At 47.2% G+C, this 13,960-nt stretch overlaps 1 protein-coding gene across 2 annotated transcripts in view; it reads right to left on the minus strand.

Annotated features, from left to right (window-relative positions):
* BRINP3 (BMP/retinoic acid inducible neural specific 3) overlaps positions 1–13,960 on the minus strand; it is a 170,180-nt gene that overhangs the window by 52,233 nt on the left and 103,987 nt on the right. For both annotated transcript variants that reach the window (XM_059677811.1, XM_059677812.1), the window contains exons 5-6: positions 13,742–13,847; positions 11,230–11,466 (exon numbers count right to left, since the gene is read on the minus strand). In XM_059677811.1, the coding sequence (XP_059533794.1) occupies positions 11,230–11,466; positions 13,742–13,847 (343 nt within the window). The remainder of the gene's footprint in view (positions 1–11,229; positions 11,467–13,741; positions 13,848–13,960) is intronic.

The raw sequence follows: 13,960 nt of genomic DNA on the forward strand, positions 1-13,960 counted from the left end.
ATTCAAAATAGCTCTCTAGTCGCTTCTCGGGGTAAAAACAACGCGTGGAACTGTGTGTATAAGGTTACTTGGAACGCCTTGGCATGCAAATGATTTCTGTTCCCTTTCCAGGCTCCCTTTCCATATGCAACTTAAAAGCAAAACAAACGTTTTCATGATGTATGTGCGAGTTCTCTAAAGTCAACACAGGCAACAACAGATATAGCAACGCCGTCCAATGAGCAATCACTAAATCCAGATCTCTGATGTAGAACAGCTGAGGCTAAGACGCAGCCTATTTGAGGCTCACTTATCTCACAGGTCGGTTCAATGACACCCAGAAATAATGTCCAAAATCAATAAGTAAAATGAACTTTTGCACAGTATTTGATAGTTTACAAATATTTTTCTACATGACGTGGTAGAGCCAGCGGTTCTCAACCTGTGGGACGCGACCCCTTTGGTGGTCGAACGACCCTTTCACAGGGGTCACCTCAGACCATCCTGCATATCAGATATTTACATGACGATTCATCACAGTAGCAACATGACAGTGATGAAGTGGCAACGAAAATAATGTTATGGTTGGGTCACAACATGAGGAACTGTATTTAAAGGGCCAGAAGGTTGAGAACCACTGTTAGCAGAGCCAGGACGATAGGCCAGGAACAGAAGGTCACCAGGTGGACACTCCCAGGTGCCTAGCAACGGAAGATCAATTGTAGGGTGGGGCCTCGCCCCCGGGCTGACCTCTCCTCTCCTAGTATATGCTGGTCAGGCAGTTTGGCCCCCCTGACCTTTCCTCCCAAGAGATAACATCTAGGCCTCAGTTGTATTTCAGCTCCAGGCCCCAGAGAAGCAAGGAAACCAGCCACGGCTGACATCAGAACCAGGTGCATGGAGTAATGACCCCTGCCCTGGTGCCCGCCAACCAATCAGTGGAGACCACAACCCTGAAAGGACACACTTGGAAAGCTGCTGAATGTTCTATTGAGACCGTCCCCTGGGGCCCCCCTAAAATCTCCACCTTAAAGCCCTTAGGATGGAGGACCCAGTGCGCTCTCTCTCCTGGGAGCAGGCCCTGCCTTTCCCGCCCCCCCCCCAACCCCCTCCTTCCAGGCACAGTAGGAGGTTGCCCAACCCAGGTTTGGTCAGACCCCACCTGGTCCCCTTCCGCCACCTCCATCATATACTCCATCTCACCCTGAAGCTTCACATTCCTACTGAATATTTAAATTGTATGCTGAACGTTTTATGTGTCCCTTGTTAATTACTCTGATTTTTCTTCTCTTCCAGAAAAAAGATTGAAACATTGACAGTGGCCCGGGCTCTGGGTGTCCCGGGTCTGTCTCCTGCTCCAACAGTATTTGGACCGGAGAGACCAGGGACGCCCCTGCTCCCAGCCTCGGGCCACTCTCCTGCGTCTCATCCAGTCGCCACCTTCACAGCCACCTCCCAGACCAGCCAACGCACAGGTTTCCTTTCTGCCTTAACCCCTTAATGCAAACAACCACGCGCTCCCAAATGCGTCAGAATTACTCCACCACCGAGATGGAGGCCCCATCACCCGCCTGGCCACCTGTCTCTGCGGGCCCCACACCCACCTCTCTGGGCTGCTGTTTCCACCAAGAGGATGTGGCTCTCAAGGGCGGGGCCCACGTCTACTGCAGGTTGGCGGAGAAGAAGCTGAGGGCCTGAGCATCTTGAAGATGCTACACCAGCGCGGTGGCCGCATTCTCTTCCAGGACGTGCGGACGCCTCCCAAGGTGAGCGGGCCAAACTCAGGGCCACGGAAGCCGCCTGGGCCTTGGAGAGGAGCCGGAGCCAGGCCCTTTTGTAGCTACAGGCCCTGTTCTCCCCGTGCAGGCCCGCATCCCCGTGACCTCCTGCAGGTGAGACTCATCAGGAAGAGGGGCCACACCTGCCTCACCTCTGCAGGGGCCCCCAGGCTGGGCTCCCCCTCAAGCACAACCAGGAGCCTGTGGAGCCCAGAGGCCTTTGGGGGGGCCCTCTGCACCCCCGGGTGTCTTGTTTTTTAGCCGAGAAGCCCTCTCCCATGCATTGGACCTAACGAAACAATAAAGATTTTTACAGGAAAAAAAATAAATACAAGAGAGAGAAAGAAAAAGAAAAATTGACAGTTTGTTTTTTGTTTTTTTTACTTCAAATTAGCCAATGAACCACACGTGTGAAGAATGTCTTTATCCTGCCCCATAGAAAGATAGACACACACTCCAATCCCCGCCTTCATCCATGGCCAGAGCCCTCATGGCATGCTTCATGGCGCCCCCTCTCCTGCTTAATTAAGTCTCCTCTTCATCATGGCATTCCCTTTGGTGTGACAATAGGCCTTGCGACTTTTCCAATCAAGGAAGATTGACCAGAATCTGTTTGTCCTCAATCTGCCGCTTTAAGGTTCTCCCTCTCTTCATAACTACAGTTCTTAAAAACATGGCTGTGCTCTTTCCATGCAGTTATTCTGAAGCTGGTGTTCAGTGCACATAACCCGTGACTATGGATCTGTCATATGTTCTCAGCCCCAAGCATTTCATGTCGAGGGAGGGCTGTGGGCGGTCGAGATGAGCTTCTGCTCTAGGTCCCGGGGGCTCTCCTCCTTCCCCGTGACCCCTCTCTGCCGCCCTCTGACCCAGGTGGTTAACGGTTATAGACTCCAACCCCGTAAAGAAGAAATGGCCATCCACCACTGAGGCATGACCCCAGCTCTGCCTTCCACCTGCAGCCATGCTTCTCTGGGGAGTAGATTCTGTTCCTTTAAGGCCCAGCGGTTCTCAACCTGTGGGCCGCGACCCCTTTGGCGGTCGAATGACCCTTTCACAGGGGTCGCCTCAGACCATCCTGCCTATCAGATATTTACAGGACGATTCATCACAGTAGCAACATGACAGTGATGAAGTAGCAACGAAAATAATGTTATGGTTGGGTCACAACGTGAGGAACTGTATTTAAAGGGCCAGAAGGTTGAGAACCACTGTCATAGACACAGAAAACAATATAGTGGTTCCCAGAGAGAAAAGGGGGGGGTATGTCGGTGGGGTGGTGGGAAGTAGAAGAAGGTAAAGAGGGGATGAATGGTGGTAGAAGGAGACTTGACTTGGGGTTCTGAACACACAGTACAATATTTTCAGATGATCTTTTATAGAACTATACACCTGAAACCTATATACTCTACTAACCAATGTCACCCCAATAAATTCAAAAATAAACAAATCAACATGAGACAGATTAACAGCCACAACAAAAGGCCACTGTGAGGCCACTGGCCGACCAACAGCGCCCTGTCCTCTGGTATCACTTGCTATCATTGGTCAGGTATGTCACTAGCTGAGGCATACAGGGTCAGCCTTCTCCTGTGCTATACATCAAATTGCATCAATTGGCTGCCTCCTGTGCGCCCCCTACAGGGACGGAGCCTGCAAGACAGGCATGTGCCCTAACCAGGAATTGAACTGTGACCTCCTGGTTCATAGGTCGATGCTCAACCACTGAGCCCCCACAGCTGGGCATGGATATAATACTTTTCAATGCAGGGTAATTCATTAAAGAAAACATGTGTATTCAAGAACATTCTGCTTCATTGTAAATCTGTCTTGGATTCTTTCAAGCAACATGGGATAGAGTTAGGATGAAAAGAGAGCAAAGAACATTTTTTAAAAGACACACACGACAAATGTATTTCTCTTTAAGACAAAAAAAAAAATCAGTTTCTTACAACTTCAACTAACTAGATCCCTCTACGGCTCTCCACCCTCCAGGGAAGGACTGTCACGTCCTAGAATGTTATCATCAAAGCTGACTCGGAATTTTAAAAAATGCCGAGAAGTTCAAGCATTGTTTTAAAGATTGAGCAGATGTACTTGTCCTCGGAGACCTTCTTGATGGTAAATACCCTGTATTTCATCCGAGAATTTCCAAGTGTGAGTATACTTTTTAACAGAAAGGAAGATATCAGGACAGAAAAAAATGATCAAGGAGAGAAACTCAGGGCATGTTGGTGTTTTATCTGTGGCCGCTCATTGCACATTTTGAAATAAATTTCAAACTGAAACACCAGTCGACATTTTGCACAGAAATAAGAATATCTGATCAGAGGTAGCAGAATTTATTGCAAAGTGGCATTTATCATTCATACTGGGCTTGAGGGCATTTAAATAGAATTGTTAATTATATTATATGGTAATAACCCTTTTTTGAAAAAAAATAAAATGTTAAAATGGTTGGGCATTCAGATATCATTTCAGTTTGGTATTAATTAGAAATAAAATGGGATCTTATTTGGGGCAGAAGAAGAATGAAGTGGACCAAGCGAATTGCTAGAATCCGTATGGAATTTTTCTCCGATTCCGGGGAAACCGTAGTGTGCTTTCGGACTGGGTTCTACTCTCGGCCCTCTTCTGCTAAAATCAACACATCAACAACCAACCAAAAGCCGATGAGTAATAAGAAACCAAAAAAGACTTTATTTTTAGTCCATGGTGGAATCGGATTCCAAAAAAGCTCAGAGAGTGCAGCAACGGCAGAAATGTGAAAACAAAGTGAAGGTCAGCATTTACTTGAGAGAAAAATGTGTGTGTGTGTGTGTGTGTGTGTGTGTGAGAAAATAAAAAGAGAGGGGATCTGACTTACTAGCAGACTATGTGAAAAATCTATAAAAAACATTTTTTAATCAAGTTTTATTGTTCTGCTGTGGGAGTATTTGAGTATTCCCTTTATTTTTATTTTATTTTATTTTATTACTAGGGGCCCGGTGCACGAAATTCGTGCACTGGGTGTGTGTGTGGGGGGGGGGGGGAGTGTCCCTCAGCCCAGTCTGCCCCCTCTCACATACTGGGAGCCCTCAGGCGTTGACCCCCATCACCCTCCAATCGCAGGATCGGCCCCTTGCCCAGGCCTGACGCCTCTGACAGAGGCGTCAGGCCTGGGCAGGGGACCCCCTGACCCCTCCGATTGCTGGCTCTGCCCCTTGCCCAGGCCTGATTTCCTCCCATCACTGGTTCTGCCCCCAGCCCAGGCCTGATGCCTCTGGCCCAGGCATCAGGCCTGGGCAGGGGACCCCCAGACCCCTCCGATTGCTGTCTCTGCCCCTTGCCAAGGCCTGATGCCTCGGCCAGAGGCGTAGACCCCCATCACCCTCCGATCGCCTGATCAGCCCCTTGCCCAGGCCTGACGCCTCCGCCAGAGGTGTCAGGCTTGGACAGGGGACCCCCATCTCCCCCTGATCACTGGCTCTGGCCCCCGCCTAGGCCTGAGGCCTCTGGCCCAGGAATCATGCCTGGGCAGGGGACCCCCATCTCCCTCTGATCGCTTGCTCCACCCCCCGCCCAAGCCTGATGCCTCTGACCCAGGCTTCAGGCCTGGGCAAGGGGACCATCATATCCCCCCAATCCCCGGCCCCGCCCCCCACCCAGGCCTGATGCCTCGCCCAGAGGAGTTGACCCTCATCACCCTCCGATCACCAATCACCGGATCGGCCCCTTTACCAGGCCTGAGGCCTCCGGCAGAGGTGTCAGGCCTGGGCAGGGGACCCCCAACTCCCCGCGGTTGCAGGCTCCGCCCCTGCCCAGGCCTAACGCCTCTGGCTGAGGCGTCCGGCCCGGGCAGCGGGGACCCGCAGCTGCAGCGGCCCCGCAATCGTGGGCTCCGCTTTAGGCCCAGGCAAGGGACCCCTAGCTCCTGGGACTGCCAGCTTCAACCGTGCCCAGCTCCCATCGCTGGCTCCACCCCTACTTCCTGCTATCACTGGCCAGGGCGGCAAAGGCGCCTGATTCTCCGATCATGGCTGGGGGCAGGGCAAAGGCGGCCCCAGGGCCGCCTTTGCCCTGCCCCCCAGCTCTTAGCTCCCCCCTGGGTTTCTGATCACTGTCAGTGGCAGGGGGCTTCTTCCTGCTTTCCCTTTCGCCTCCCTGCATTGTGCCTACATATGCAAATTAGCCTCCATCTTGTTGGCAGTTAATTGCCAATCTTAGTTGGAAGTTAATTTGCATATAGCCCTGATTAGCCAATGAAAAGGGTATCGTCGTACGCCAATTACCATTTTTCTCTTTTATTAGATAGGATTTTTATTTTATTTTATTTTATTTCAGAGAGGCGGGGAGAGGAAGAGAAACATAATGATGAGAGAGAATCATTGATCTACTGCCTCCTGCACAGTCCCCACTGGGGATCGATCCAGCAATCCGGGCACATGCCCTGACCAAGAACTGAACCAGGACCTTCTGTTTTATGGGTCGACCCTCAACCACTGAGCCACACCAGCTGGGCTATTTAAAAATTTTTTATCACAACTCAATGTGCCTGAACAATATGACATAGTTGCCAAAAAGTTAATGGATTTCTTAGTCTGTGTAATATATAGAATAAAGATAATTGTTTTATGTAACATTAAAGAATCCACATTCGTAACACTGTGTTCTGTTTAGTTCTGAATTCCACCGACAAACCGAGATTATTCCAAGAGGGTTACAAGGTAGGTCAATGGGTTAGAAATAAGGGTCACCTAAGAGAGTGGGAATATGAGATTCATTAACACACACAAGGGGAGGTGGGAGAATTATGCAAACACCTGGAGGCTGCCCCCTGGAGGAGGGAGTGGACACTGCATGCGTATGGAGAAGAAAGCATATTGGACAAAGGTTAGAGCCACAAATATTTTAGCACATGGCACCATTATGCTACTTTTGCAGAAAAGTGAGGAATGAATACAATTTCAAAATAAACAAGAGTCATCTCTCTCTTGCGCTCTCTCTCTCTCTCTCTCTCTCTCTCTCTCTCTCTCTCTCTCTCTCCCTCTCTCTCTTTTGGTTAATACTCACCCGTGGATATTTTCCCATTGATTTTTAGAGAGAGTGGAAGGGAGAAGAAGAGACAGAGAGAAACATCGATGTGAGAGGGACACATTGACTGGTTGCCTCCTGCACGTGCCCCGACCGGGTCCGGGGAACCTGCAACCAAGGTACTGCCCTTGATCGGAATCGAACCCGGGACCCTTAAATCCGCAGACCAATGCTCTATCCACTGAGCCAAACCCTCTAGGGCAGGGATGGCGAACCTATGACACGCGTGTCAGAGGTGACACGTAAACTCATTTTTTTGGTTGATTTTTCTTTGTTAAATGGCATTTAAATATATAAAATAAATATCAAAAATATAAGTCTTTGTTTTACTATGGTTGCAAAGATCAAAAAATTTCTATATGTGACACGGCACCAGAGTGAAGTTAGGGTTTTTCAAAATGCTGACACGCCGAGCTCAAAAGGTTCGCCATCACTGAGCTAGGGCAAGAGTCATCTTCTAATGACAGGGCTCCAGCTCATGCTCCTGGGCTTTGTGATTCAGAGAGCTCCCCACCCCTGGAAACAGGAGTGAAATCATCAACTCTACACTGTGCAGAGCAGAGGATCCCCCACCAGGCAGGAGGCCTGACAAACGGACGCGAGAGCCAGCCCCGGTTAGTTTTACGAGTTGAGACACGTCTTTGAGCTCCCACAGTGCCTGGGGACATTTGCCTTGCTCCTCTGTGTGTGTGTTATCTTGCATAGCCAGGGCGACACATTTGGCCAACCTTCCCGGGATGATACTTGCCGGGAGTTCACACAACACAGCTACCTGACGATCTGACATAACGCCACACATTTGTTTAGCTGGCAATTAACTTCAGGATCTTTCCGCTCACACTTTGTCAGCTCCCTAAAGGAGGTGCTGACTGTTACCAGCGAAAGGGCCATTTCTTCCTCACGGCTAGCTGCTAAGTCATACTAGCAAGCTAACAAACATTAAAGGAGACCCTCCGTGACAGGCCCTGTAGCCACTTGGCGGATGCTCTGTGCAAGCTGTAGGTGTCGGCATAGTGTTGTCTGTGCCTGTGTGTCATGTATGCACACATGTAAAAATCCTCTGAATATACAGTATGAGTTATTAATCTTCCTTCCCCATCGTCTGTGTCTACTTAGGAAACAAACCTGACATTAAAACACAGGAACAAATAAAACACTGAATAAAGTCCCCATTTATGTTAGTTTGGTGATACTGAATCAATGATGAATGATTGGTTTCCACTTAACCTTGATAGTTGACCAAATTATGGGTTCTAGTAACAACGGCCTCTGATAGCGTTAAAACAAACATCTCTAGAGAGATACTTTTTCTCAATAAATAAATTCAAAGCAATGGAAAAAGCACTATCTGTAATCAGTCACCTTATTGTTCATGCTCTTCAGATCTGAGCGATAGAAAAAAAAGACCCCCCCACAATCCCTCACAATCCCGAGGTAAAGACTAAACAAAACAATGTAACAGGTAAAGTGTTTTTGGTGCTTGGCACTGCTCCTTTGAATGTGCCTGTTGAAAAGATCAAGTTCAACTGCAGTGACATTCCAAGAGGCAGGGAACGAGGCAGATTCGATCAAAGCCAGGGCAGCGCCTGGCTGCGCATATATTCGATCCCACTCATCAATCAATCAATCAATCAACATATACTGTGATGTACAACGTGTCTACTAAATAGAGCACAGTTTACCAGTCTTCCTCTATACTAATAAAAGGGTAATATGCTGATTAGAGCAGATAGACCTGACGTCTTCCAGATGTCCTTCCGGACATCCTTCCAGACAAAGCCACAGCCGCTGCGAGGGCCAAGGGCCAGCGGCGGCACAAGAGAGGCCTCTGCATGGGCCGGTCCAGCCAGTGCCATGGTCTCTTCTGCAAAGGCAGTGGGAGAGGGGGCTGCATGGACCCGGTTCTGGCGCCATGCCTCTGCAGAGGCTGGATGGGGTGCAACCTGCTGTGCCTCAACCTCCCACAGCCCCTCCCCGAGCTGGCCTGGCCCCAGATCGTCCCCCACCCACCAGGGGGCGGGGGGCGGGGCCAGTGTTAAGAAGTGAGGGCCAAGGGCTGGCAGCCGCAGCAGCCGGCAGTGGCAGCAGCAGTGATGTGATGGGGGCGGCACCTTCCCCTGATTGGCCAGTCGCCTCCCACAGAAGGAGGCCAGAGGCAGCAGCAGCTGCAGGGTGATGGGGGTGGTGCCTTCCCCTGATCGCCCAGTCACCTCCTGCAGACCTAAGCCATCAGTAGGACATCCCCTGAGGGCTCCCAGGCTGTGAGAGGGGGCAGGCTGGGCTGAGGGACGAATTTTCATGTCCTGGGCCTCTAGTGTAATGATAAAATGAAATATGCTGGCCTGGCCGGTGTGGCTCAGTGGTTAAGCATCTACCTATGAACTAGGAGGTCATGGTTCGATTCCCAGTCAAGGCACATGCCTGGGTTGTGGGCTTCATCCCGTGTGGGGCATGCAGGAGGCAGCTGATCAGTGATTCTCTCTCATCACTGATGTTTCTATCTCTCTCTCCCGCTCCCTTCCTCTCTGAAATCAGTAAAAAAAAAATAAAAAAAAAATAAATATGTTGTTCTCTGCCCTCAAAAAAACATGAAACCCTGTACAGGCAGTTGAGATGTAGGACCTGATCTAGGAATGGAAATACATCAGGCAAAGAGGAGCAGGTAGATGGCATCTGGCAGAAAGCCCTTGGGAGCTAAATCAGGAATCCTTGCATAAGACACCTGCTTGACACTTAACCATCTTCTTTCAGATGATGTTAGGAAATTAACTGAAGTACAGAATAAAATTTGGTGATGGCAAAGGTGATATTCATAATATATTAAATAGGATGCAGCCAGGCATTGATGAATCAGAGCGGACACACTGACCAACGGGAGCAGACAGCAGTGAAAACCAAATTGGTTTTGATATATTAGTATGAAAGCTGAACATTGTCTCCTGCTGGGGATACCTGTAAGTTACAGTAGAGCCAATGAGCAGATTATCACAGTAAATTAAAACTTACATAAATATTTTAAGAATTATCATTAGAGACTTGATATTATGAAAAGCTTCTTTTCTTTCCCTTACTCCTATATTCTAATTACCAATCAGTTATGCTATAAATATAAGCACATGATGGCCAAAGATCTTCACCCATGAGGATGCAATATTATATGTGATAGTTAATTTTGAATGATAATTTTATACCTAGTTCCTCTAAGCTAAATAAGGTAACCAAATAACAAATGAGATAGCAGAAATTTTAAGAGATTAAATGACTTACTAATGATCACATGGCTTGCTACTGACAAAGTTTGTTTATCTGATGCCCATCTACTTGGTTTTGACAAAATGATGGCTACTGTGGATTGAATGTGTCAAAGTTCACATAACAAAATAGTATACATCTCCTTTCCCAGACTATGAAACTGCAGATACCGAGAGTAAACCATATAGTCCCCCCTAAGATTACCTGGTGAGATGACATAGAATATGTTTTTAGCTGCCGGTTTCTGAAAAACCAACCCTGGCTGACACGTTGGCTGTCCACCAACATTCTGCATCATCTTCTCTCCCAGGCACATGGCAAAACGGCATCTCTCTGTCTCCTTTGAAATTAGACTTGGCCATAAAAAGTGATCGTAATCAATTCCTGGCAAGTCACATAAGAGCCGCAGTGATTTACTGCTCTCTTTCTACTGCCTCCATTCCCAAATCATCCCAGATAGGACATTTCTTCAGCCGGACTCGAGGTGAGAACAGGGAAGTGCAAAGACTCCAGTTCACCCGTGTGGACTTGTGGGCTGAGCAAGAAATGAACGGAGTTTATATCTGAGATGCTAGGGGAGTTTGCTATTACAGTACCGCCAAGCTGGTCTTGACTTAGACAGCAAATGGGGCTGGAAATAGAGGTGGATTGTGCTGAGGAAAGCCATGACTTTGATGTGGTGGATGGTGGGTGTGTCCAGGACACTCTATAAGAGGCTGGCATGAGGGCAATTCTCTTTGTGTGGAAACGGCTGGTCAAACTGTTGTCTGTGGTCACTGGGGAATGCAGATCATGTGCCCAGCGAACTCACAGAACCAGGGGAGATGTCAGGAAGCTCAGGGGCCCTGGAAAAACCCAGCGAGGTATCAGAGATGTCACACAATCCATTCTTGTATTGACGAACGCAACAGAAGGACTGACATGTGAGCTCAAAAGCAGGCTAGGTTCCAATGCCGAAAGCACGCAGAAATACACAAAGCGCCATGTGTGTTTTTGGTGAAATAGTGAATAACCGTCCATAAAAGCAATCCCATGTCCATTTGAAAGAAGAATGAAAAGCTAAGTAAAATCCCTCCCAAGAATGGTCTTTTCAACACGGCAGTTCCTTGGGCCAAGTCGCAGTGTGGCGTTAAAACCCCGGTCTTACCTGACTCCTCAAAGTCGCTGTTGTAGGCTTTCCAGGTCTCCGTTATCCGAAGCAGATTCTCTTCCATGGCTTGGATGTCCATGGAGGGGCAGTTGCATTCTGGGAATCTGGGGCCACACTGACACCAGCAGTCATTGTCCTTGCAGATGAATTCTCCCTCGGAGTTGCAGGCGATGTAGCTCAGAGCTGCCTGCACAAAACGCTCCTGAAGATAGTCGGGGAGGAGAGCCTGCAGGCCTTAAAGAGCAAACACAGCAAACAAGTTTGCTTTGATAAAGAAAAAAAAGCTTAATACATATTTACAACTAGAGGCCCCATGCACGTAGGGTCCCTAGGCCTGGTCAGTGGTAAGGGCCGATAGGGGCCTTGCGGCTGCAGGCTGGGGCCTTCCTTCATTCCACGCTGCCCCCTGGTGGTCAGCACTCGTCATAGCGAGCGATTGCACTCCAGGTCTCCAGTTGAACTCCCGAGGGGACACTTTGCATATTAGCCTTTTATATATATAGATAACCAAAAAGGTCAAAGACTCAGTGTATCGAGAAATGGATTGATGCATGTTGAACACGAACCCTGGAAAATTATCTAACTCCACAAAATTGCAAATATTTATAACTCTTTGCACCATATGCTGACTCCATGCACTGTGCAAGAAGCCCAGTAAATATAGACATGCTCAACCCCTCAGACTATCTGATTTTGTTTTTTGAACTTACCTGTTTGGCTCTCTGACTTATTTGATCAGAATGTTTGGTGATTTTCCCCTCATGTAGAATCATCTACATTGTAGGTAGAGACTATCTACCCTTGAAAAGGGAGGCAGGTGTTTATTCTGCACCATTTGATTTCTAACAGTTTCCAGTATTTTCTTTTGTTATTGTTTTTCTTTGTTAATTCTCCCCCGAGGATATTTTCCATTGATTTTTAGAGACAGTGGAAAGGAGGAAGAGAGACAGAGAGAGAGAGAAGCATCAATATGAGACACATCGATTGGTTGCCTCTCGCTAGCACCCAACCAGGGCCAGGGATCCAGCCTGTCCTTGACCGGAATCGAACTTGGGTCCCTTCTGTCCCAGGACTGTTGCTCTATCCACTGAGCAACATTGGCTAGGGCAAGCCCCAGTTGGGGAGCATGCAGGAGGCAGCCTATCGATGATTCTCTCTCATCACTGATGTTTCAACCTCTCTCTCCCTCTCCCTTTCTCTCTGAAATTAATAAATATATTTTTAAAGAATGTTGTTTCAATTTCAGCATTTATTGCTAAACAGGAAAATTTAATAAGAAGGCTAAACATTCAAACTAATCAGTAGATGAAAATAACAGTAAGGGGAAATTTGACCAACACATAGTTGTTATTTACTATAAAACTGGATTTTCACACTTACATTTCCTTTATTTAAAAAAGTCAATGTTTGACCTTTAATTATTATCTATGAGGTGCATTTAATAAAAACAAAGAATTAGCATTGAGAGAAAAATGCATGTTGATGTAAAATTGAATATGTAAATACAGTTCGCGCTTACGCAATTGAAGAAAGCAGACCAGAAAGAACAACTCAGAATTACTCCTTTGATCAGTCGGCAGGATTTAGACAATGTGCCAACACTAAGACTTTCCTGAACTTATTCAAACTAGTGCATGTTTATTCATAACCTTTCGCAGCCTGAATGAATGAGCAATATGCATACACACGAGCATTTCAGAAACAATCTAGGCTTGTTAAAAGTTATTATTTTTTAAAACACTCTATTATATTATTTCAAATAGAAAAAGATGGTAAATTACTAGCATTATCACATAATCTATCTTTATAGTGGAAAATATAAATATCAAAATGTATGTATTCTCAAGTACATTTCTATTTGTTAGAAGACAAATGCAGCCATAACAGCCATATATATTTATTTTTAAAATGTCAACAGTTCATGTTACACCATGAATAAGTACATTTACAACTTTTATCAGAATCTATAAGAAAAAATACAAAGCTGCCTGGTCAGCATGGCTCAGAGGTTGAGCGTTGAGCTATGAACCAAGAGGTCACGGTTGGATTCCCAGTCAGGGCACATGCCTGGGTTGACAGCTCGATCCCCAGCAGGGGGTGTGCAGGAGGCAGTCGATCAATGATTCTCTCTCATCATTGATGTTTCTATCTCTCTCCCTCTCCCTTCCTCTCTGAAATCAATAAAAATATATTTTTTTTAAAAAATGCAAAGCTCAGGCAGACCTATGAAAAAACTGCTACTTGTTGAGCCAGGGAGAACCGTAAGGAAGTAAAATGCTACCATGAAAAATTTTCAGCCGCTACAGATAATTTAAGAAGTACGGTGAATCTTGACATTTCCGCCATCTTGTCTGGAATGCTCGTATGGGTTCAAAATTTGGGAAATTGGCCATTTTTGAGAATTTTAAAAGCCCAGCACGGCACACGGGGCTGATAACACCAAGAAGAAAGTCATCACAGCGGGAGGGCTGCCATGGAGGCCCATGGAGAGTGAGTGTTACTTACATACCTTGCAACTGAATCTTATTCTCAGGACTTTGGACCAGAACAGAGCTGACAGAATCTAGGTTGTCATAGTTACTGCAGCCCAGGGGACCCGTCCGTGTTTCTGTTACCTGCCCAAAAAAAACACACCAACTTTATTATGTAAGTCAGGCTAGACCATGCTCTCTGGGTTCAATGGAGTTGTCACAGAGGGACAGCATACATGGGACAGGAAACATCACGG

This window comes from Myotis daubentonii, chromosome 20 (genome assembly GCF_963259705.1).
Source record: "Myotis daubentonii chromosome 20, mMyoDau2.1, whole genome shotgun sequence".
NCBI classification, from domain to species: Eukaryota; Metazoa; Chordata; class Mammalia; order Chiroptera; family Vespertilionidae; genus Myotis; species Myotis daubentonii.